This window comes from Chaetura pelagica, unplaced genomic scaffold (assembly GCF_000747805.2).
Source record: "Chaetura pelagica isolate M959 unplaced genomic scaffold, ChaPel_1.0 scaffold807, whole genome shotgun sequence".
In the NCBI taxonomy this organism is placed as follows: Eukaryota; Metazoa; Chordata; class Aves; order Apodiformes; family Apodidae; genus Chaetura; species Chaetura pelagica.
In genome coordinates, this window is record NW_009953935.1 from 1,074,456 (window position 1) to 1,099,781 (window position 25,326).

Sequence of the window (25,326 nt, forward strand, 5' to 3'; positions counted from 1 at the left end):
GGGCTGCCGGGCATCCCCCAGCAGCGGGGACGGGCGGCAGCACGCGGCAGGAACAATGGCGGCGGCAGGCTGTGTGTGTAGACGACCGCCTCGAACACGAGGAGAGAGCGAGAGAGCGAGGGGCGTGCCGCGCTGCCTCTCTCATGGGGTTCTTCGGCGCCAGTTTTGCATTTCCGGGCTTTTCAGCCAATCAGACGGGACCTAGTCCTGCCCCTGCTTCCGGCCACGGCTCCTCCCCTGCAGCAGCTGCTCCCCCCCACACACACACAGAAGGGGTTTCCTGCCGTGTGGAGACACCGTTTTAAGTCAGTTTTGTCGGCTGACTCAAAGGACATTTCATGTTCGTGTAAGGAAATACCTGGTCCTTCACACTTTCTGAGCCAGAATAATTAAGAGGGTCACTGTTTGCTATTTGTTTCCCTGTTTCCATCAGGAGATCTATGGCTATGATCCATGTCGCTGGAAGCTGGTGCTAGTTACTGTAGGAGTGATCTGTTCTGGTGGTTTTCTTCTCCTCCTCCTCTACTGGATGCCTCAATGGCGTGTGAAAGCAACATGCAAAAGGACTGCTCTTAAAGACTGTGAAGTGGTTCTGCTGAGAACAACTGTAAGTCTGTAGGAGGGTATGCTTCTCCCAGTTTGCAGCTGTTGCACATCCCCTTTGCTGCTTGCTAAAACACACACAGCCTTGGCTGCAGTGTAGGATTGGTTTTGTTTCACATCACTGCAGAACTGTGCTCCTTGGGCATAGCAAAAAGAAGGTATTTCCTTTTGGATTTTAAGAATTAAATACATAAATGGTGTTGTCATCAAAAGTTACAGAACATATACCTTGTTGCCATAACCCGACAACATGGTTTTCATATTTTCTGTCCCTTGTTCAGCAAATACGCATTTGTTGAATTCAGCTGTGGACCCAAGTATGATTTGGTTTCAAGGGATTTTCTTCCTTCACAATTGCTGTGTACAGTCCCTGGTTATGATCTTCAGTTATATGAAGTAGTTCTTTCTACTATAGAGCAACTATAGTAAATTGCTGAAGATGTTGAAATTCAAGTACCATAACTCATTGGTTACAAAAAAATACAAAATCTTCCAGTGCAAAAAAATATCCTTTTAGAATTGTGGACAGCAAATGTGTTCTTTAGGGAGCTGGTATTAACTTGCAGGTATCTTTTGTAGTTATGTGTGGACTGTGCTGTAATGTCACCTGTTGTTGACACATACTGCTATAGCTATTGTAGTAAAATGCTGTTTCAACCAACTAATTTTTCTCCTCTTCTTTAAGGATGAATTCAAGATATGGTTTTGTGCAAAGGTTCGCATTATGCCTTCTTTGGGAGCCAGTCCTTTACAGAATCCTAACCCTACTGTACACAAGGTTTCAAATGGCCATGCTGTTCATTTCTCTGAATCTGCTGTGGAAGAGAATAAAAATTATTTGCCTGTAAGTAAACCCACATTACACATACTAATTTCCAAAGTATCTCAACTAGTATCTAGAGAAAATACACACAATACAGTGCATGCGAGCTACTTCTTTTGTCTAAAAGGCTAACTCATGCTTTGGTTGGAGCACAAATCTTTTCCTCAATAACCTGCTGCTGGAAATTTTTGAGTGCTTGAAAGATTGTTTTGAAAGAAGACTTCCACTTTCACTGTTCAGAATGAAGTCAGTCAGAAGAGAAGTGTCAAGTGGTGCTAGTTTAATACCTATATCTGTTTCCCTTGCAGATTCGTTATTTCACACATCACAGCGTGAAGTATTTCTGGAATGATTCAGTTCAAAGTTTTGATGTTGTAAGGTAAGAATACTTTTGTGTTGTGCTTTAAACTGCATTTAAAAAAAATACAAAAGCATGCCTAAAAACATGGCGAAAATTGGCATCATATTCTGACCAGGTGCTTTAGCTAATTGAATCATTGAACCCTAGAAAGAGAAGGAACATTCTAACTTTGTGTGACTTTGGAAGGAAGGTATTTGTTTAATCTACCTATATCAAGCATGATTTGTATAGGGTGACAGGCTGCATGCCTCTGCAGGCTTTTTGCCTGTTCCTGAAGTGTTATCTGAGAATCAGAGCACCTGTTTATAGACAGTAGTTTTCCTTCTGTAAACTCTTAAACTTTCTTTATGGTGGAAAAACTTACGTATTTTGGATTGCTGCTGAGCTAGACCCAAAATGAGTACCTAGGAAGAGGGGAATTCACTGAATACCTTGTTGCTTGTCTTTGTGTAGGTCTTTGCTGCTACATTTTGTTTCAGTTGACCTGAATTTGATCCTTCTTCTGTTACTCTTTCTAACAAAAACTGGTCTTTTGAATTGATGAGCAGTGTCTTTTAAGTGGGCAGTACTAGCTGCACTTGCTGAATGTGTATTTTCTTTTATCCACAGCACTGTTGCATGATGTTAGGCTTGAAAAATAAAGTTCTTTTTTCTGATGCTGCTGAGAAGGCCTTCTCATAGTGCTAACAAGTTAAATGAAACAGGCTTCTCCACTTTTGACAACTGCTTGTTAAAATACGAAGTTCAGATCAGAAATATAACATCTTTCAAAATTATATCGATGTTCAGTACATTGAACCATCATGTGGTAAAGTTCAAGCAGTACATACAGAAAAAAATCAATGGCCAGTGACTGAAGGAAAGAAAAATAGCCAAAATTTCTGTAAGAAGAAATGTACTCTGCAGGTGTTTCTTATGTTTCCTGAAAAAGTGTCTGCAAATAATATGGAAAGGTATCAGCAATGACAACAATTTAAAGAAACTATCATAAAAACTGAGATCTCCTCCTCTGGGAGGGTGGAAGTGTCTCAGTTAATCTGTAAGTAATTAAAAGCTTTATATCCATTGTTTTGTGTTAAGCCTGCCATGAATTACAGTGGTGCAGGTAGTGATGCTTGTCATTTTTCATTCCAGGGTCCTGTTTCCATGCCTGTAGTGTTGTTAATTTAAAATCTTAAAAGGGAGTATTTCTCACAGATGAGATTTAAAAACCCTTCAAATTTAAACTATACATCTATGCTGAGAACAGATATGGGAAAAAAATTGTAGGACTCCATGTGTTTAGGAAAAAATGTTGTTCCTTAGTATTAATGCAGTGACTTGAAACTTGGCATTTGTTGGCTGTTTGATTGTGGCTTTTGATGTTCCTGTGATAACTCAGCCAATTTATAAGCCCTGGAAAAATCTCAGTTATGCCTGTGAAGTTATGTGAACATTTATTCAGTCACATTCTTGCTGGTATGCCAGACTTTGATTTGTTTGATGTATTAACAATGACTGAGCCTGACCACTTGTTTAGTCAGGTACTGTAGCTGAACTGAACAGTATTATTTAGCAACTGGATAATAAAGAAGAGAAACAGCTGGATCTGAGACATAACTGGTACTGGCAGAGTGCTAAATCACTTCTGCACAAGGTCAAATAAGAATGAGTTTGCTCTAATTTTCCTCTCAAGTGAATTAAGTACCATCATGTAGTGCAGTACTAGATGCCACCTGAAACAACAGCTGAACTACGACTGCTAAATATTCTGAACATAAATCTTAAGTGTTTGTCCTTCATTAAAATACTTTTTCCTAATCTGCCCTTCAGTTTATGTAAAAATCGGAAATTGGTATCTCCTAGTAACATGGTAGAGAATCAAGTTAATACTCGCAAAGAGGCAGGATTGAGGACTTCATGATAAAATCCATAAGGCAAAGCAACCCAGTGGCAGTTGCTATCTGAGCACAACTCTGTGCCATGAAGATGGAGTCTCTCTGTGCAGTCAGTTATGCAAGTATCCAGAGACGGAACACAGATCACATGAAGTAGAGACTTAGCACGATACAGAGGGGAAGCAAATTAAGATTTCTTGGGTAACTAATTCAGCTGTGAAAGCTTGAGTTCCATATCATTGTTCTTTTTATAACAGTGCAATATTAAGATCACTGTTTTAAACACAGGAAGTGCAAGTGCAATTGTTCTTAAGCTAAATCAGACTTGGTCACATAGCCAAAGAGGATGCAACTTTGACCTTATATGTCTGTTTTGCTTTAGCTAGTGTCAACTGTGTCTCTGAGTGAGTTGATGAGTGCTTTATGTAATAAACTGTGTGCACAGAAGGATTTTTTTTTTTTTTAAATGCCCTGGGAATTCAGCACTGTAGCAGTGTTGTAAAAAGCAGATAACATCCTGCTAGAAGCTTTGTCTTTGCATAGACTTTGCACACAGGTCTGCATGCTTCCATACAAAGCACTTAGTTTCTGGGACCCTTCTTAAACCCACTGTTACATTTCTTTGTGCAGGAAAAGAATAATTGAATAATTTGGGATAGAATGGGAGGAAAGGCAGTGTTATTAACAAATAAATGTATATTTATTAATATAAAAAAAATAATTTTAAAATCCTTGATCTTGAAAAATTTTAGGAAATCATTATAAACCTGTGGCCAGATTCACACATGAACATTTCACCTTCTGTTCTTTTATGAGAAGTTAATGGAATCATCCACCACCAGAGGTCCCAGCCTTTGCAATTGTATGGATGTTCAAAGGTTTCCCTGAGTTCTAGAGAATGGGAATAATTGTTACTATATATGTACAATAAAGAGTTTTTTCTTCACTGGGGCAACTCTGCATCCTTTTTAGTAGATAACGTAAGAGATACCCAATATAAAAAAGGCTTGTGCTGAATAGTGCTGGTTTTCTCATGTCATCTGTGAAAGCCTTTTGGGAGGTAATGATATTTTCTTGTGCATCCAAAGTATGTCCAGTAGAAAATGCCTGGATATTGAGCATTGTATGTTGGATTTACTGAGTTTAGTAGTTGAAATGATCCTGTAGCTGTTAACATAATGGTGTTTTGGTGTGCTTACTCATCTGCAGATCTGCTAAGTTACAGCACTTGCTTTCACAGTGGGTAGAAAAGTTCTGGGAAGATGAATCTTCTGATGATAAGGAAGTACTTAAACTGTAGGCTGTACTCTAGCTAGTCGTGGATAGTATTTTGATAGCAAGATGCTACAAAAAAAGCTTCAGGATAGATTTATTTGATAAAATGATTAATAATTTTTTTTCTAAAATACTTCCATTACTAGAGACAAATGAAGATCATTTGAGGAAATATTAATCCATATTTGAGTTTATATAATGTTTTCCAAAACTTGCTCACTTTTTCAGAGGCCTTTGAATAATAGTTAAGCTGTTGTTTTACTTCATTTTTTAAGTGTGTCTATTTTGATGGAACGTCAATGAGAGTGCTGCTTTTATTGTCTCATGGGTATCTGCAGTTGTGACAGCAACAGCTAGAAAAACAGTAATCTTTAGTAACCTTGTTCTTTTATAATAATGCACTTACTCTTGGCAAAGCTCTAGCTCATCAGAATATTAATTTTAAGTGTCAGGATTGTTAAATAACTCAATGACTTTTCCTTTACTTAGAGGTCTAGATGAATCTACATTCTGTTCTTCACTTCACAACGAACACAGCACAGGATTGACAAAGGGAATGCATGATTACAGGTAATGTTACAGTCTTTGAGGGAAGAATTGTTTTTGTTCCATTACCTGTGCTCAAAGTGTTAACTAAGTTGGAAGACAATGGAGTGATTAGTGTTTACAGACAGGCTCTTACACTTCCTTCAAAGAAAGCTGTTAGATGTATGGAAGTCTTGTTTTTTTTACCTATACATTGAGTGCAAACTAGACTCTGATACTGTGTTGACTTACTTTTTCAAACTACACTGACCATGAAACTGGGGCTATTGCTTAAAGTAATTTAGAATATATTTTTGAAATTGTATTTACTACTTAACATTTTGAAATAAAAAGAGTATAGAGAAGGAATAGCAAGCAGTTCAGTTTTCAACTGCGTTGGCAGGTACACAGTGAAATGTGGCAGTTGATGTAAAACAAAATAGTAATGTTTTCTACATAACTCACCTTATTATGACGTGTTACCATAACGTACTGTCATTGTTAGAGGGGGTATATGGGTTCAGAGATAATAGACTGATTCCCAGTGGAATAGTCCATCAAGAGTTCTTTAGCTGGAAAGATGCTCATTTGTGTCAAGCTGCAGATTGCTGAGGGCTTGAAAGGAACGCAGTGGGAGATCCCTCTGTCGCTTCTTGTTTTCTTTCCCATCCCTGGCCTAGTGGTCATTGTGAGGAGGGATAGTGTGCTAGATGGGTAACAAAGAATATTGGATACCAGGAAGCAGCAGACCTGGCCTAAACTGTAACTAATTTGTTATTTTAGGAAGATTAGGCAAAATCTTGCCAGGTCTCCAGACTGGCTTTAATTGTAAAAGTTTAGTTAGTATCACAGGTGTGTCCCCTGGCTTGCATCGATTTGTCTTTGGTTGATTTGGGCTAAATGTATTTCACACTTTTCATTCTGGTTAGCAAGAAATAACTGGAGGAAAAAATATTAATTTTTTAGTATGCTCTTTTAGACTGATGGTGTAAATAAGCCTGGCTCAGCTGAAGTGCATAGGTAGAGAAGAATTTAGTCTAGAAAAATCCTTTAAAATGTGACTTTAATGATATATAGTTCAGGGGTTTCTTCATTCTCAATTGTGAACAGCAAGCTGGAATATAAATTGTGAGTATGGAAATATGTACTCAATTATTGGTATTCTAATTTATTGATACAGTATTGATACAAACTAGAATAGTTTGAATTCTGTTGTGCTCCTGGCTTTTTTTTTCCACCTTAGAGTTTAAAACATAGAAACATCTACTTAATCATCATTCAATTTTCTTTCAATTTCTTTTCCTACAGTAAAACCCTTTTGCTTAAGAACATCCTGTAAGGCCTTCTTCATGTCAATGTCATTTAACTAACTCAGATCCCATCACAGCTTAGTTTCTTGTTCTTCTTTTCATTATTTGCTTTTTTTTCATGCTAAGAATAATACAGAACCATGGAAATAGTGTCTTACTGCAGAGTAAGGGTTAGCACTTGTTTGAGCTTTGGTTAAGGAACCCCATATTGGCTTTCAGAATGACCTATACACAGTTTTCAGGAAAATCTTATGAAATAACCTAATGATTAATCTACAGTTTAAATTAAAGTATAAAATAATTATCATCATATTGAAACATCTCACTAGATAAATGTATTCTGATAAATGCTTTTTGAAACAATATGATAAATACATATTCTATGCTTTCTCATATTAATGGAATTACTTTAGGGTTAATAAGATTTCTGATACAAATTTCAGTTGTCTTTTGATATTTTTTTTTAATGCAGAAAAGCATTCTATGGAGTAAATGAAATTGCTGTGAAAGTGCCTTCCATTTTTAAGCTTCTGATTAAAGAGGTAAGATCTTTTCTTTAAACAAATGTAAAAAAAAATTAATTGTATCTTTCAAAGTTACTGTAAGTACAAAGACTCTTGGATTACTTTTCAAATAATAAAATAAAACAGAAACCTTCCCCAGACCCCAGCATTGTAAAGCAAAGTTATATGGATTATTTTGAGCTCTGCAAACTTAAGAGGCCTTAGCTGTAAGCTCTAAAGAGTTCACAGCCTGGTGCCTTAGCAAGGACATTAAAAAAGGCATCAGAATTCTTGAGAGGGTTTGCATCTTTTTTTTGTTGTTAATTTCAAACATAAAATGACTGATTATATCATCCGTTACCAGCCCAGGGATTATACATGGCAAACATATGCATCAAATCAAATGTGTTCTTACATATACTTTGTTGGATTTGTTCCATTTTCCTGGTGGATTCCAAATCCAAGTGGATTTGAATAGTTGACTGGTTATCCTCGTGGTATAATAATGCATGATAAACACTTTTGAATGAGGAAAATTGGCAACCTGAGCTGAAGGAGTAAGGACTTGAGGTGTCAGTGCCTTTATTAAGAAGTAGATAATACCCAAATTAATTTGAGATTTGTAACTAAAGATTCATCAGATGTTCCTATAATTTTGTTTTGAGGTGTAGGGGAAAATGCACCCAGTCTTAAATGTATGTATTCCTGCATTTTAGTAAGAACTGTGCTTTTGAGGGGCTGAGGAAGCAGTGAAATGGAGGGAGCAATTTAGCAAAATGGACAAAAATAATGTATAAAGAACTGGAAGGTTTATCTCCTCTATGGAGGAGAAGGATCATTCTGACTGTGTTTTGATGGAGAATGCATGTGGCCTTTTGGTGTAACGTTCGTGTTCTGTGATTCTTCTAGGTTCTCAACCCTTTTTACATTTTTCAGTTGTTCAGTGTGATATTGTGGATCACTGATAAATATCACTACTATGCATTAGCAATTGTCATCATGTCTGTAATATCCATTGTTAGCTCACTCTACACCATTAGAAAGGTAAGTTCAAAGAAAACATGCATCTTTGCAGCTTTTTACTGATTTGTTTATTTTACTGTGAAATTGCCTACAAATCTTTAAGATTTTTTTTTCAGAGTTATACAGGTAGAATATTTTTATGGGTTTTCCCTCTGAGACCTTAAAGAATTTATTTACAGGTCTTTTCAAGACTCTGCTGACTTTGCATGCTGTTGATTTAGTAGGTTGAACTTAGATAACGGAAGCAATACCTGACTTAACTGAAACCTGGACACAAGTTTATGTACCAATTTGTATTGACAGTAGTGATTCCATCTTGCATTGTTTCCTTCTGTTTGAAAAAGTCCAATGGAGTTGAGCATTAGCCAAATGTGTGGACTATTAAATTGGTGATGCATTTTTCTCTGTAGACTTAGATGTAGCTGATGCAAATCAGTGTCATAATTATCCTTAAATTGCAATTCCTGAGTTCAGACCTGAGACAAAAAACCCCCTCTTACCTTAATTCAAGTTAATAACACTACTGCAGTGTTTACTTACATATGTTGATGACCAAACATTTCTGTAACAGTGGCAGTCTGTATTTGCTTTTAGAATATTGTTAAGAGTAGGAATCTGTACAGTTTCATGAATTCAGACTTTATTTGCCCATAAGTATCCTAAACTATGTTCAAGAGAATGTTTTGAGAAACATTTTTCTGTAAAATAATGTTAGTGAAGAATCTCATAATTTCTTCTTGAGAAATAGAACATGCATTTAAAAGAAGACAAGCTTTGCTTTTAAATAGTGAACTGTTTTTTTTCTCATTTACAGCAATATGTCATGTTGCATGACATGGTAGCAGCTCACAGCATTGTCAGGGTTTCTGTCTGCAGAGACCAAGGTAAATTTCACAAGTGGTTTAGAACGTTGAGTTTAAAAGGCTCATTAAGTGTGAGTGTAGAGTTGGTGTGCACATCTGCTTTCTTTGATCAGCTTGAAATGCTGACATTTCTAAGCAAAATTGCATGAGAAGAGGAGAAGTTGCAAAGTGGAATTGAGACAGGATAACCACCTGTTCCAGATTATTCTGCTAGACAGTATTTTTAGTGAGCATCAGGTTTGTTCTAGATTAGGTGCTTGTCCTGTTCCTGTTTCTCATACTCTGCCACTCCACATATGTAATTGTCTTTGTGATTTCTTTCTTGGATTAAAGATTTGTCTGTGTTGGGTTTCCACTATGAATTATTATCCAGCAGGGGATGCAAATTGATTTCTGGACTCATGCTCATTTGTACACCACAGTAGTTTAAGATGATTGGGTTGTGGTATGTGATACTGTTTTGTAAGACATGCATTTGTCTTGGGCTTGTCTTTAAACTGAAGTTGTACTTAAGTTAATTTGTAATATATTTTGTACAAGCTTGGTTCCTTTAATGATGAACTATATCCACGTGTTCTAGAGTTTAATCTGTGTTGGAATTAGGTTTATCAGTGGCTTTTTTTTGTATCTTTAAAAAAACTTCATAATGCCATTAATAAAACAGCATAATCTTAGTTGACAACATCTGTATCTTAGCTGTGAGGATCTTTATCAGGTTCTTGTAGATGGTGGCTATTTTCACGTAAACCTCTTTGTGTTTTAACACTCAGAAATAGAAGAAATCCTTTCCACTGACCTTGTGCCTGGAGATATTATGTTGATTCCATCTAATGGGACAATTATGCCCTGTGATGCAGTACTTCTCAGTGGTACTTGCATTGTAAATGAAAGCATGTTAACAGGTAAAGTAAGCTTGATACCATTTTCCATGGATAAATGTATTAGTTTATACCTGTGTGCATGCTTCCAGTATGCTCCAGCAGAAGTGGATACGTCTGTTTTACTTGAGATGTGTTTGTCCCTGCATTTACATGTGCTCTTAAGTACTTAACATTCTTCTGTTCTGCTTATCTGCAACAGCTACCTGGTACTGCTTGACACCTCCAAAAATGAGCAATGGTTTATGGTTGAAAAGGTTTCTCTTTGGTACTTGTCTTTGTGCCTCTTGACTTGGTGTTCCCAGTGCAGATTGAGTTCTGCAGTATGCTTCTTCAGAAAACTTTTTCCCAAAGGTTTTAGCTACTTCCAAGAATGAAGGTAGTGAGTGGAGTGTTCTGCTGTATTTAAAAACAGAAAGTATCAACTCAAGTGGTACCTTCATACTCTGAAACCCGAAACCTGATGTAGGACAGCTGAAGGACAGTTTCAGTGAATAAGATGGACTTTTTGTTATTCCTGGGATAATCTGTCCAAACTGGCAGTGTTTAGAAAAAAATCACATTTCAGAGATTCTGTTTTATCATGTTAAATTTTTTCAGTATACTTAAGCCTCTTGCTGCTGCTAGCAACTGATAAAAAATTGATTGCAGGCCTAACTTGAGTGTACTCAGTTACCAAAGGAGCCGAGAGTAATTTTCTTCAGCTTCTGTTTTTTCTGGTGAGCTGAGGCTAATAAATGAGAGGCTACTTAATAATGTGCTGAAAGGAAGATGACTTCTTCCATAACTCTGCTTCTGTACTGATGAAGTGAGATCATATTGTATCCAAGAAGTTGTGAAGGGAAAAAAAAAAAAATTCTTATTTGCTCTTTCTTAGAGACTCTTTTTTCTATTTAAGGTGAAAGTGTTCCTGTCACAAAGATTAATCTACCAAATCCTTCAGAATGTCCAAAAGCAATGGGGGATGAAATATACAGCCCGGAAGTGCATAAACGACATACTTTGTTCTGTGGAACCAATGTCATCCAAACCCGCTTTTATACTGGAGAATTGGTCAAAGCTCTAGTAGTGAGAACAGGTATTGAGTGTTAAGTTTATCACTTGTTAGGATACTGCTTGCTTTTGGGGTGTTTGTTAACTGATAGTTTGGAGTCTTGTGTACAATGTTGCTAAGCTTGGATAAATGAGTGTACCCCAAATAATTTTGATAAATGTCTTACAGCAATAATAGAACTCAGTGATGGCCTGGAGAGTATCATTTGGCAAGAAAAGAAGTGACTCAGTCTTTAGCATCAATTTAAAACTTAAGCATTTTCAGGTTGTTTAGATGTCTTTTGTGGTTTGTTGGTTCAACTACCTATGCCTCTTTGAAAAGGTCTAGTATACTGTTGTGTTGGGTGTGTAGTGGGGAATGGCTTATTTTTCTGGAGTCTCCCCCTAAGCAATATCCATCTCACCTTCTTTTATTTCTTAAATAAGAAATGCTATGTGCCCAGCCAGATGGATATGTACAGACAGGGGGTCTTGAACAGCAACAGAAGTGAACTGCTGACAACTTATTTCTTCTAATCTGTGTGTACCATAAGGGTCTTTTTTAAAATCTGAAACCATGGTCTGGAACTCTTACAAGGAGTATTGTAGCTGCTTATGTTTTTTTAATCTGATTTTGCGCATGACAGGTCAGAGCTTCTGTGTTGCAAATAAGATTAATTTAGCCCGGTGGAACTTGTTCAAATGTTATGGACAAGTACACTTCTACTGGTATGACTATATCAAGAAAGGAGCAAAGGGGTATAAAATCCTTTCAGTTCTCCCATGTGATTTACAGGGGTGGCTTCTAGGCAAGTTGGGAATTTACCACTCCACAGAAGTGGATGCATGTCACAATGCTTGTAGCTTCTCACCACTAAGATGTCTGATAGTTATATCTAAAGTAACTCTTACCTAGTGAGATACAAGTAAAAATCCCTTTATCTGAGGAAGGGAGATGTCACAAAATTGAAGATACTAGAAAATGTAGTCCTTAATTCTAGGAGAGCAGAACTCCATATGGTTGTGTGCAAAGACATGTAGTCTCAACCTTGTCATAAATCGGTCTGTAAGATCGATCTGCTGGGACTGTGCTTGCAGCACTCATCATAGTTCAGCCTTTAACATGAAATGTTTGATGTTACAGCTGAAATATACACATAGTACCAATAAGCTAAATGAATTAATTTTTTTTTTTTTTTTCCTTCTGAAACTCAGTTCATGGTTATGCTAGTGTGTATGTCATTGTAACTCCTGTTGTAATTCAGAACTGGTAACTTGTTTTAGAGAACAGAAATGTTCACTGAAGTTCCCTGTATGTCCAAGGTGTTCTCAGACCATCACAGAAGGCTTTCAGTTAGTGTTCTACCCTAGTGTGTTCTTGCTTGTGTGGCTACAGAACCTTCTGTAAAATTATTTAAAAAAATAAAAAGTGGTTCTGATTTTTATTTTTTTTATTGCTGTGTCAAATTACAAAGTATTCATGACTAAATACTCAAGTACATATGCACATGCTCAACTTCTTTGAACAGGCTCATGGTTTGTACTCTGCGGCAGCCGATTCAAAGCCTGGAGGCTTTTTACACCTTGTTCCTCTTGTGATGAACTCATCCTCTTTGACTGATGCAATAGCTACTTCATTCTGGTAGAATTTTGTACGCCAGATATCACTGTGGAGGGCTTAGCCTTTGCTGGGAGGGCTTGCAGATGGAGAAGCTGTCAAGGAGCTGTCCCTAAGACCAGCAGAACTAACATGGATATTGTAGCAATAGGCTCTGAAATCTAAAGGCTAAACCATTTGAGGGTTCATTTGCATCAGCTACATGTCCTTGCCATAGGGAGGGAACCACTTAGTGTGATGTGCATGTACATTTTTGAAGCACCTTAATTACCATATTGCTAAACATCTGTTATGTATGTTGAGAAACAGTCTTAATGAAATTAGTAGCTTAAGGGTTTCATTGAGGTTTTTAATAATTTGAATAGACTTGCTTTTATTTATACTTTTAATAATTTACTCCTTTTTGTTTCTAGGCTTTAGTACTGCTAAAGGACAGCTTGTTCGTTCTATACTGTATCCAAAGCCAACTGATTTTAAACTCTACAGAGATGCTTATTTGTTTCTTCTGTCTCTGGTAGTGGTGGCAGGCATTGGGTTTCTTTACACAGTTGTCAATAGCATCTTAAATGAGGTATGTTTTCTTTTCTTGTCCAGAACAGTCTTATTTGAATAAAGAATTGAACATGATTTCCTACACACTTCGGTCAGATTATGAGAAACAGTTTGATTTTAAGTGGTGATTTCTTTGCTGTATTTTGTATCAATAGAACTAGAAAGAGAAGCTTACTGGGAACAAAATTGCACACAGAAGCTGAATTTTAATATATTACAGTGAAATTTGAATTTACCTCAGTTTCCACTGACCCAGTTGCTACACTTTTATCTTTGATATGTAAGATTACCATCTCACTGGTACCCAGTTGGGGGAAAAAAAGGTACAACACATCTAAAGAATGCTGTAAGCAAAAAATCCTTACAAGAAATGGGTAACTGTTAAGCTTGTAGGTTTTTTTCTCTCCAAAGAATTATCTCGTCACTGTTTTAAAGTAGCATATAATTGCAGTGGTAGGAAAAATGCGAACTTGACATTATGGGTTGTGGATAATTTGGGATTGGATTATTGTGGTTGCTGATGCTGAGTGAAGATTGTGCTAGGTTTTTGGGCAATCCAGAACATGCTGTACTGGGCAAAGCAATGCCTAGATTTTGCTTTAGGTAAGAGTGATGTAAGGCTTCAGTGGGATAGTGAATCTCTAGTTAGTTCATGTTCATTAACTCTGGCCTTGATTGCAGGTTCCAGCTCATATCATCATCATCGAGTCTCTGGACATTATCACCATCACGGTGCCTCCAGCGCTCCCTGCTGCCATGACTGCTGGCATTGTTTATGCACAAAGAAGGCTGAAAAAAATTGGCATCTTCTGCATCAGCCCACAAAGGATAAATATTTGTGGCCAGCTGAATCTTGTGTGTTTTGATAAGGTTAGGTGGATTTTGAAACTTTGCGCTGTCGCCTGGGAAGGCATGGTGTTATAAATGGGGATTTGTATAAACTAGTGACTACAGGAAAATTAATTTCTTTTGTATAAGTTAGATAATTTTTGTCCTCTTAGCTTCTGGGTATTCAGTGTTTACTGCCTGTAACTCTGCTCTTAGAGGTTGTTAATGGAGAACTTCTTTCCTATCTCAAGGGTCCCAAATCCAACCTTACTACTGGCACCCCAGAAATATCAGTGTTAGGGTCTATTAAGTGTTTTATTTAGTACACAGGTTTCTGGAAAATTGACATGTCAGGTCAGACTCACTTCTAGTTCTCTTTATTTCAATGAGAAGCCAAACCAGAATATTATATTAATATTCCTTAACAAAAATGTGAATGAAGGACTGTAATGCCACTAGCCAGAATCCTTTGCTTTTAGCTAATTCTTAGATAAAATTTATTTTCCTCTTTTTCTGTAAAAAAAAAATAATCTTAAGTATGACAGAAAACTTTTTATTTTCTTTCTAAATATATTCCAGTTAGTGTTTTAGCTATGTAAGAAAGCAGTACTAAAAGTTGAGTACCTATTTTCTGTTTCCCCCAACTTGTGAATAGACAGATGTTGAGCTATTGTATTTGGTTTTCAATGGTCTTGTTCCATTTGTCCTGTCTTCAGGTAGGGACATACATTAAATGTTTTTTAAGTTTATTTAAGAGTTGGAACTTTGTTATATTTCCTGTCCTGCGGTCTTGATTTATAAGTGAAAACAGAATAAAATAAATTCTTCAGGTGTAATTTCGTTAATTAGCTGTTAATTTTTGCTTTACCTAAGGATGATTTGTTTTTAAAGGCTTTTTCTTCTTGCCATGCTCCTTGGTTTATTTTGCAGACTGGCACACTTACTGAGGATGGCTTGGATCTCTGGGGAATTCAACGGGTGGAAAATGCTTGGTAAGGACAAGCTCAGAGCTGATAGCAGATATGATACTTAGTTGTGCTTTAATAGCTTCAGCAGAATAGAACAGAAGATTGTATGTGAGCTCATTTATATTTGCATGTCTGTAAGAATGCAACTGAAAATATGATTTAGGTGTAATGAAAGTTTTAACTCTTCATGAGGCTGAGGTAGAATTTGATTTGTTGAAGTCTGAGACCTTGTTAGGTTCATACTGCAGAATTGATGCAGTTAGAAATGTAGCATTTTGCCTTAATCCTGGCCTCCTAAGTGATGACTCTTTGGGTTGCTAAAATGGATTAGCTAAGGTAACTGAGTTAAGTGGTAAGAGGTCTCTGTATGAGGAATCAAACTAGACAGTGAATTAACACGGAGTTTTTGAAGAGGACAAAAGTTGTGACTGTTTCTGAAGATTCCAGTTTCATCTGTTTTCTATTATGGGTGAAAATAAAAGTGAAGAGACTTGTGCAGTCCATTTTCTCCTATTAATCTAAACAAACCTTTTGAATTGGCTCATAATAAATAATTATAGTGCTAAGTATATTATTACTTCATTGTTTTAGTTTCCTTTTGCCGGAAGAGAGCGCTTGCAGTGAGAGCCTGCTGAAGTCTGAGTTTGTTGCTTGCATGGCAACTTGTCATTCCCTTACAAAAATTGAAGGGGTACTGTCTGGGGATCCACTTGATTTGAAGATGTTTGAAGCAATAGGATGGGTAAGTATCTGCTTGTTTCAAAAGAAGCACATTTTTAACATCAGTCTAAATAAACTTCCTGTAGTGTTACATACAAGACAAACATGCTGGTTCAAGCTGTAACTGTACAAGGGGGGCGTCTGAAAATCCCTGCATGTCAAAGTAAGCCTTAATATGAAAACGTTTCCAACGTGTTCTCTGCAACAATTCATAGAACTAAAAGAATCTGAAGAGCTAATTTGCTGCTTTCTGATGTTGAGTGTCACAGGTTTCGATGTGACATGTAAATAATAAACATATAAAACAACTAAGTGGATCTTAAGTTAACTGCAGAATTAAGACACTTAATTCTCACAGAACATCTTGTTTAGAAAGATCGTTGCACCTTGGGCTGACTTCCAAGGCTGATGTTGGGATTTTTTTGCCTGAAAATTACATTAGGAGAAAATAAAAGTACATGAATGTATAAATTACATGATTATTTTAATACAGATTTTAGAAGAAGCAACTGAAGAGGAAACAGCCCTTCATAATCAAATCATGCCAACAGTGGTTCGACCTTCAAAACAACTTTTTCCAGAATCAAAGCAAGCAACAAATGAAGAAATGGTATGAAAATTCAAAGGGATTATTTGAGTTAAAGTAATCTTTTGTGCTAATCAAGTACATTTTGCCATATTCTGTGGTTCTGGCTAGTATAATTCAAACAGATCAAAACTGTGTGGTTTTTTTGATGGCAAAATAGAGAAGACATTTAAACCCTTGTTGAAGATAGTGGTTCAGTATATGCCACCTCTACTGATTGCCATTGTTACTACCCTCATGGAGTGATTATAAAATGCTCTAATGCTTTTTGAGCCTATGCATTTTAATACCAGTATCATTACCAAATTCTTCTCATGCTAATGAAGTGCTTAGGTGTGCTCACCTTGCAGTTTCAGTGACAAGAATTGCTCGTTAATGTCACTGCACAGTATGGAATTCTTGCCACCATTGTACCTTAGAGATGTGTGTTCTAATTAAGTGCTGGGCTAAAATTAAAATGTACTTCGCAGACTTAAAATTTTCTTCTCTCTGCATTTGGAAGTATTTTTTAAACTTAAATGCGACTGAGCCAGGGTAGCAGGAAGGTATAGGAGATTGGTTCCTCTATATGACTCTTACTTAGTAATAGATATAAGGATCTTTGGTTCAGGGCTCAGTGTACATGCACAGCAGTAATTATGGTGCAGTAGGTGACACATGAACATTCTTGAAACTTATTGCATGATTTTTTGAGGATATACTTAATAATCATGGTCTCATTCTGAAATGCCATAGTACTTAAATCATTCACATAGGCTAAAAGGACATAGGTTTGGCTGTGAAAGGTGGTGTAAATTCCAATCAGGAAATCAAGCTCTAAAGTTCTACTATGTCTCACTTAAAGTAAAGGATATTAAACAGATGCAGTATACTCATGTTAGCTTATATGAAATCCATTAAAAATATAATGTGACTTTATATTGAGAGTGCTGCTTAGATTAATTTACTGATTTATGTTGAAACAGTTTGTAGCTGAATAAAATAGTTCAAAATTAGTATTTCCCGTAAACATATCTTATTTTCTTCTTTCCTAGGAGTTGTTTGAGCTTTCGGTAAGTATGCTTTTTCAATTAAACATGTACCTCTTTTTCAGAATGTATGTAGATGTAACCCTTTTCTTCCTTCCTTCCTTCCTGAATGACACAGACCGGGTATGAGATTGGAATTGTGCGCCAGTTTCCATTTTCTTCAGTTTTGCAGCGTATGTGTGTAATAGCAAGAGTTCTAGGGGAGAAGAGGATGGATGCTTACATGAAGGGTGCACCTGAAGTGATTGCCAGCTTGTGTAAGCAGGAAACAGGTAAAGGAACAAGCTATTTTTATTTCTTGTGTAGCTCAGCTGTAATATGAACAATTTTAATAACTCTTAACTTGGCCTTTTTCAAGTTCCTGTTGACTTTGAGTGTGTCCTGGAAGAATACACTAAGCAGGGCTTCCGAGTTATTGCTCTTGCTCACAGAAAACTGGAGTCTAAGCTTACATGGCACAAAGTCCAGACTATTAATAGGTAAGAGTGACTTCACTTTTTAAATAAGTAACAGACTTTAAAAGCTGCTTTCAGTTAATTATGTAATGTTTATTTTTGTTTAAATCAATTACTACTCTTTTAGCTTTCGTCTGTCTTGACTTATGTAGTTCTGTGTATTCTTCCTTTATACCCTGCATAACACATTTAAATTTAAGATAAGGGTGGTTTTTTGCAATAATGTGAATTCTAAGGAACATTTTTAAGCTGAAAATGAACTGTGATAATACTTTTTTATGATGCTTAGTTTATGCTAATGTAGTAGAAAAATCCTCATCCGTTACTTTGTTACTTATCATCTGTATCTATTAAAGATAATGGCATTTAGTGGAAAGCCTCCTGTGCCTGTTTGATTTAGTGTCTTTATCTGCTATAAGCAGCATGTCCATTTTCTCAAGCTTGTCAGAAAGGTTTAGAAGGTAGGAAGGTTTCTTCCTTCAAATACTAGTATTGCCTGTTAATTACTTTTCAGCTGGTCCCACTGCTGTGAATAATGCTGTTACCTTTTCCATAGTGTAACATCACTATGAAAATGCCAGTTTTGACTCTCTGCTTTTGTATTAGTTCTGTGTACAAGATGAACTTTTTGCAAAACTGTACAAAGCAGAGAAATGGTTTTCCAGTTTCAGGAACTGAAAGTCTACAGTAGCAGTAAAATGCCCAAGACCTGTAAATACACTGGCTTTCATGTAAACCAAAGTTAATTAGTTGCTTTACTTAATTAGCTAATGTATTTTAATCTTACTAGCCTCGGTAACATAATTTTATAGCTTTTAAGTTGAGGTTCAGGTAATTTGGAAACAGGAGGCATGCATTCTAAACAAATCCTAAAACTTGGCTGTGAATGCATTTAGCTTCAGAGCATTTTTTTCTAGCCATAAAGTTTTATTTTTGAGAATGTAGTTTCTTCTAGAAAGTTTTCATGGAAGAAACTAAAAGTTATGCTTACCAGGAAATAACATTTTCTCATACTGATTTTTAACTAACACAAGGGAAATGAAGTATAAATGATTATGAATGATGATATCAGGTCACTTATAAAGCAAATTCTTCACTTTTCATGGTTAGAAATAAACATTCCCGTTTACTTTGATTAACAGAAAATCATGGTCTGCATCTCATAAAGGTAATTCTTCAAATGTTCTCCTCCTTGCCTCCTTTTCTATAGAGATGCCATTGAAAGCAACATGGATTTTATGGGGTTAATTATAATGCAAAACAAGCTGAAGCAAGAAACCCCTGCTGTACTTGAAGATTTGCATAAAGCCAACATTCGCACTGTCATGGTTACAGGTTAGTTTACACATTCATACTCAAAGGATAAAAATCCAACTCTTTTTGGTCTTAATTATATTGTATGAAGTGAATTTTTTGTGTCAATGGTCTGGAATTACAGGAAAGAGGAAAGTTGAAATTATGGTGAGAATATACAGATACCAATGCTTCTTTTTGGGTGAATTTAATTTGCTAAGTAGAGATCAGAAACCAGGGTAGGGACTAAATTTACTGTAGCTTCTTCTCCCTAGGTCTGTTGACAAGTTGCTTTATGATGAATTGAAGGATGGAAACCTCGGGGGTCTTTAAGTTCAGACTAGGTGAAAGTCCTGGTCTAATCTTATCATTGACCCTGCTTTGAGCAGAAGGTTGAACTAGATGACCTCCTGAGTGTCCTTACTACGCTTCATTAGGTTGTGATAAGTCACTTTATATTAGGTTTTTATTTTTTTGTAAGAATGTCTTTTTATGTTCCCATAAGTGGGCTAGGTATCTCTGCTTAGTGTTTTTCTTGAAATATGTGTGTTTGCTTTTAAAATCACAGGTGCTGCAGCTTTGGACTAATGTTGTGATAGGCTGGCAATGCAACTCAGTGTTTGCATGCTCTGTGACTTTGTTTAAAATGTGGTATTTAAAATGGCTACATATTTTCTGCCTGACTTTCAATATATACTCAGATTTGGTCAGTGAGAAATCTTTATGGGTGAAAGAAGCATACAAAGTTTATCCTGATGCTAGTGCAGGGGAAGTTTTTAACAGGTTAGGCTTTGAATTTTGTATGTAGACTTTGTTTGCCCTAAGGTTATCACTGGCACATTATGCAGTCCTTCTCCTAGGTTAAAACTGCCTTTTTTAGCTTTTCTCTGGCGTGGAATATCAGTGTATTCTATTGATTCTTTTCTAATCAAACTTTTAAAATGCAATTGTTTAACAGGGGATAACATGTTAACTGCTATCTCAGTGGCCAGAGACTGTGGAATGATTCTACCTCAGGATAAGGTGATTATTGCTGAAGCACTACCTCCAAAGGATGGGCAGGCTGCCAGGATCAACTGGCATTATGCAGATACCCTCGCAAAATGCACTAGTTCATCACCAGCCATAAACTCAGAGGTAATACCAGCATTATTATGCCCTTGGAGTGTAAGCAGTTAGTTTTACTGTTCTATTTCTTTCTTGTCGTATTCTGTTAAGTAGCAAGTCTGCTGTTAAGTGTCAAATGAAAATGGATGCACTTTTGGATCTTAAAATATCAAAGCGCAATAAAACAGTTGGAGAAGCTAGTTTTGCAACTGTAATAAGGCAGTTGGCATTCTAGTTGTGCAGGAGACATGTTTTTTTTCCACATTTCAGTTACTTAAGACTGCTCTAGTTGCTTGTAGTTGAAACATTAAACCATATTTTCTTATTATTTAATAAGTGTTTTCATTGTGTGAGGTTTTCTTTCTAGTAACATTCTTAGAAACCTAAGGATCTCTTGGAATACCCCTCTATGTATTAGCTTGAAATTACAAGATATCTGTGTAAATACCCTACAGCTGGAGTATTAAACTACTTTTGATAGGATATTCCAGTGAAATTGGTCCATGAAAGCCTTGAAGATCTCCAGATGACCAAATACCATTTTGCAATGAATGGAAAGTCATTTGCGGTGATTTTGGAGCATTTTCAGGACCTGGTACCCAAGGTGAGCATTTTACTTGAGTATGAGCACTTTTGATGGTGAGCAGGCTGCCCTATGAGCATTAAGAGATCTTACCTTCTCTCTTCCAGCTTGTGTTACATGGCACCGTGTTTGCGCGCATGGCGCCTGATCAGAAAACTCAGCTGGTGGAAGCTTTACAAAATGTAGAGTAAGTATTTGCTTAAGCACAGAAAATGGGAGGGTTGACACAGTGTTGTGATAGGAGAAAAAATTGTATGTGCTTGTTAGCTGCTTTGCCACATAAAAAAAGCTGGGCTAATATAACTTCCTTGAATAGGTAAATGAGCCTTTTAGCTGAGCAGGAGCGAAAGTAGTACCATCTGCTGGCTAGTTGGGAAAGTGTCAGACTTCTTGTGAAGTTATAAGTGATGAAGAACTAAACTGAGTGTAAAAACAATAATAATAATAATAATTTAAAAAATTCATCAAATGTTTTCTTTTTATTAATGAATTATTAATGGGATGACTTAAAGTCACATATGGCCAGTAACCTTACTGTTGGTATCAGGCCTTGTAGATTTACAAAATACTGCATGAGTCTCTGCCTAGAGCAGTGATGCTTTAGACCACCTTGGAATGATAAAGGGCTGATAACCAGCGTTGGTTTGATCGATCTGTCTGAAGTTATGTTAGTTTTTCTTACTTCCTTATATGTATCATGGGAACAGTAATTGTTTTCAGCTGTAATGAGCACTTGTTATTATGCAAACCCTGAGTAAGTCAAATAATATAGAACTGTTAAGTGAAATAAGCTGAATGGACTATGATCAGGGTATGGTCCAGAATGCTGATATCTCTTTGGTTTTATAGTTACTATGTGGGCATGTGTGGAGATGGAGCAAATGACTGTGGTGTAAGTATGTTTTTATTTTCCATACAGATCTGTTCTGTTAAATTTTACAGCTCAAAGCAAGTTCTGAAAGGTTCTCTATTTCAATGTTAAATGACAGGCACTAAAGAGGGCACATGGTGGTATCTCTTTGTCTGAACTCGAGGCTTCTGTGGCATCACCATTCACTTCCAGGACACCCAGTATTTCCTGCGTGCCAAAGCTGATCAGGTAATGCCATGTACTGGGAACTCACATGCATCTGTGTGACTCCTTCTGCATACCCTGTGTTAGTGCATGTTTGATGCTGTAGGAGGCCAGTTTGAATTAAAGAACAAGCCGTGCATTTTAAGTAGTTCTGTTTCTTTACTGGAGGTATTCTCTGCAAAGACTTGCCATAGTGTGATTCAGTATTTTTTTAATAAACTCTCTTGTCCTTGTAAAGTTACTGTTTAGAACATAAGTGAGCTTTTACACATTAGTATTTAATTTGATGTCTTGATGACTGTACCAGTTTCCATAAAGGCTGTGTGTAATGGCAGGCAGTAAAATTCTTCAGATAACTGCTCAGCACCATACAAAGTAGAAAGCAAATTTTCTCAATAGAGTTTGACCTAATTTTTTATTCTAGAATTTTAAGTTAGGTACTAATTCTACATAAAGGTCATCCAGAGAAGAATCTAGTTAAGTCTGTGTGGAACTAATGAAGTAATATGTAATCTGAAACATTTCTAAAGTCAGCAACTCTGGCTGACTGCGTGTTCATTCAATCCATGTAGTAAACTAGTGTTTCATAGATGCTTTTGCAAGCAAACCTTCAATTTAAAACCTCTGTTGGAAAACCACATAAAGTCCAAAGAATGCTGATGTAAGGAGGGACCTCAGTTCAGAAGGCATGCTCACAGCTTTGATGTACTTGAAAGTGTACCATTCTGACCCCTTTTTCTCTGTCTGTCTTTAGTCTAATGTCCCTCAAAGGGTTTGCTGATCTGTATAATTGCTGCTAACATTCTGCTAAGCAGAATTTACCTGCTTGGACAGAAAGCTTTCTAGTTACATGATTGCATTTATTTTGACAGGGAAGGCCGTGCTGCTTTAATAACTTCCTTCTGTGTATTTAAATTCATGGCATTGTACAGCATTATCCAGTACATCAGTGTTACTCTGCTGTATTCTGTAAGTATTCTGTAAGTGCTTAAGCACTGTCAATGCAGTTCAAAGATTTGAAAATTTATATGAAATAAAAATTGTTGCAAGTCTCTGAGAACACGACACCCATATGCTGAAAATTGTCTTTGGACTAACAGTATTGTTATTGATTTTTGCTTTTTAAAAATATTAACTATGAAAAAACATGATAGCATTTATTTGAAAAAGACAGTAACTATTGCCCATGAAGAGAGAGTCTCTACAGTAAGAAGTCCACATAAGCAAAATAGAAATAAAAGTTTCCATTATTTAACAGCTATCAGCATTTTAAAATAGCCTATTTACTGGCAATGCATTACTTTTGTGTAAGGATTGAAATAGGGCAGCTTGCAAGTATTGAGTTAGGAGGAAGAAAAAGCAAAGCGGAGTGTTTCCTTTTAATATGATTAGATTAACAATATGGCATATGGTAGAAATCCTGTATTTTAATTTGCATTCTGAGTAAGTTAAACATGCAAAGTATTAAAGGACCTTTGAGGTGGAAAATATGACAACTGTATGACTACATAGTAAGGTGTTGAGAAAACTGTGGGCCTGAGTTTCATTACAAACAAATTTCAACTCCAAATGCATCATGGAACTGAAATTGTTTCATACCTTGATGTTCAGGAATTGATCTCTGAATTGTAGAGTACTCAAGACTCCTGCAGATAAAGGAATCCGGTTTGACAAGACACTGTTTTGTTTATAGGGTGAAAAGTAAAGCATTAATGCCATAGGAGTGTCACTGTAAGATGGTTTTTGGTGTGAAGAAATTACCAATGTTTCAGTTCTGATTTCTGTCTAGATCCTGAGCAATTTGGGAGATTTCCAGTTTCTCTTCATTGATTTGGCAATCATTTTGGTGGTTGTCTTCACTAGTAAGTATTGTGCTGAATTACTTTTGCTGGCTTCTATAAAGCAAGTTCTGCTTGCTCATACTTTCTTTAATTTCTAATTACATGCTGTTTGGCCTCAGCATCATTACAGTTAAAATATTCTGACTACTACAGTATATGCATTAAAAAACCCAAACCACTATGTACTTAATTAGCTTAATCTGAAGTATGTGAAATGTTCTCTTACAAAAATCAGGTTTGAGCACGATCTTAGAAAAGTACTTCTTCACAGTACAAGAAGTCATAAATCTCTGCTGACATGGAGAAACTGTTTTTGGAATCAAAACAGGAGTTGTTCTGATATAATCTTTCCCAAATGTTTTGGTTTCTTGCATTTTTAGTTGAACTGCTGTCCACAAATTGTTATTCTCAAAACTACTATCTAGTGAAAGATTTGGTTCCACGTATGAACCCAGCACTCAGTTACTGGCTGACAGTAGAATTCCATTTTCCTGTTTAACTGAAACCGATTCTGAAGCAATCGCAGATCAAAATGGAGAAGACCAGCTTTAAGTCCTTGTGCCAGACAAAGGGAATTTGGCCAGACACAGCTAATTCCTTGAGTCTCATGGCTTCTGTTGCTGTCCCCTGCTACCCTCTGCTGCTGGGGGTGAGCAGCCTGTAGAAGGCACTGTGGCGTTATTTTGGTGTCATATAATCCTTTCAAGATGGTTTTACACTTGCAGTTCTGGACTCATTTTTTAAGTGATGTCATGAGCAAGTCATTCTAATTCCACAGAATCTGCACAGGGTAATTCTTGAAAACCATGATGATGCAATGTGTAATTTATTTTCCTTTCTCTTTGCAGTGAGTCTGAACCCTGCTTGGACGGAGCTTGTTGCACGAAGGCCCCCATCAGGTCTTATCTCAGGTCCACTTCTCTGCTCCGTTTTGTCTCAGATCATCATCTGCCTTGCTTTCCAAACCTTCGGGTTTTTTTGGGTCAAACAGCAGTCCTGGTATGAGCCTTGGACAACAGAATCTGAGTAAGTGTTTCAGTGGCTCCGTGCAGGATACAGTACATGTCAGAAAGCTATTAAGAGTAATTGCTCTCTTCTTTATTGACCCCCTTTGGGGACTTTGTAGATAAAGCTTTTATATGGCAGCTTGTTAGTCTGCTGAATTTTTTGTGAAAAGCTTATAGGTACATTGGAGTTACCCAGTGGCTGAAAAGCAAAACTAGGTCAAGCCAGACTGCAGGGGCTGAAGACTCCTCTACTTTGTGACAGCTGAGATGGAAATTTGAAATTAATGGTTCAGGCCTATTTTAACTCTTTTATATTATGAAGTTTTGTTTTCCTGATAGAGTTCTAGTGAATCAAATTCATATTTCTGAAAAGGAAAAGGTTTCAGTATTTTTTTTAGATTGCAATACGTTTTACCTGTCTTCAAAGTGTGTCTACAGTGATAGCTTATAAACAGCTCACATAGTGAACTTACAAGCTGGAAGCATAAGAGAACTCAAAGCTCAGAATTCACAAAAAAAAAATTGCTGCCTCCCTGCTGCAGTCTTGAGTTATTTCTTTACTACCCATAATAGGTTTCTGAGGATAAGCTCT

General features: G+C 36.6%; 1 protein-coding gene across 1 annotated transcript in view; it reads left to right on the forward strand.

Moving 5' to 3' along the window:
* Window positions 1-25,326, forward strand: part of ATP13A3 (ATPase type 13A3) — a 33,663-nt gene that overhangs the window by 2,793 nt on the left and 5,544 nt on the right. The window contains 26 exon segments of the mRNA XM_010001729.1: window positions 434-607; window positions 1,289-1,447; window positions 1,687-1,805; window positions 5,429-5,509; window positions 7,247-7,316; window positions 8,187-8,321; window positions 9,115-9,184; window positions 9,934-10,065; window positions 10,940-11,119; window positions 13,105-13,262; window positions 13,925-14,113; window positions 15,002-15,063; window positions 15,631-15,781; window positions 16,253-16,369; window positions 17,380-17,397; window positions 17,492-17,645; window positions 17,732-17,852; window positions 19,039-19,163; window positions 20,080-20,258; window positions 20,710-20,832; window positions 20,919-20,998; window positions 21,661-21,703; window positions 21,801-21,910; window positions 22,759-22,855; window positions 23,676-23,748; window positions 24,576-24,753. Coding sequence (XP_010000031.1) covers window positions 434-607; window positions 1,289-1,447; window positions 1,687-1,805; window positions 5,429-5,509; window positions 7,247-7,316; window positions 8,187-8,321; window positions 9,115-9,184; window positions 9,934-10,065; window positions 10,940-11,119; window positions 13,105-13,262; window positions 13,925-14,113; window positions 15,002-15,063; window positions 15,631-15,781; window positions 16,253-16,369; window positions 17,380-17,397; window positions 17,492-17,645; window positions 17,732-17,852; window positions 19,039-19,163; window positions 20,080-20,258; window positions 20,710-20,832; window positions 20,919-20,998; window positions 21,661-21,703; window positions 21,801-21,910; window positions 22,759-22,855; window positions 23,676-23,748; window positions 24,576-24,753 — 3,098 coding nt within the window.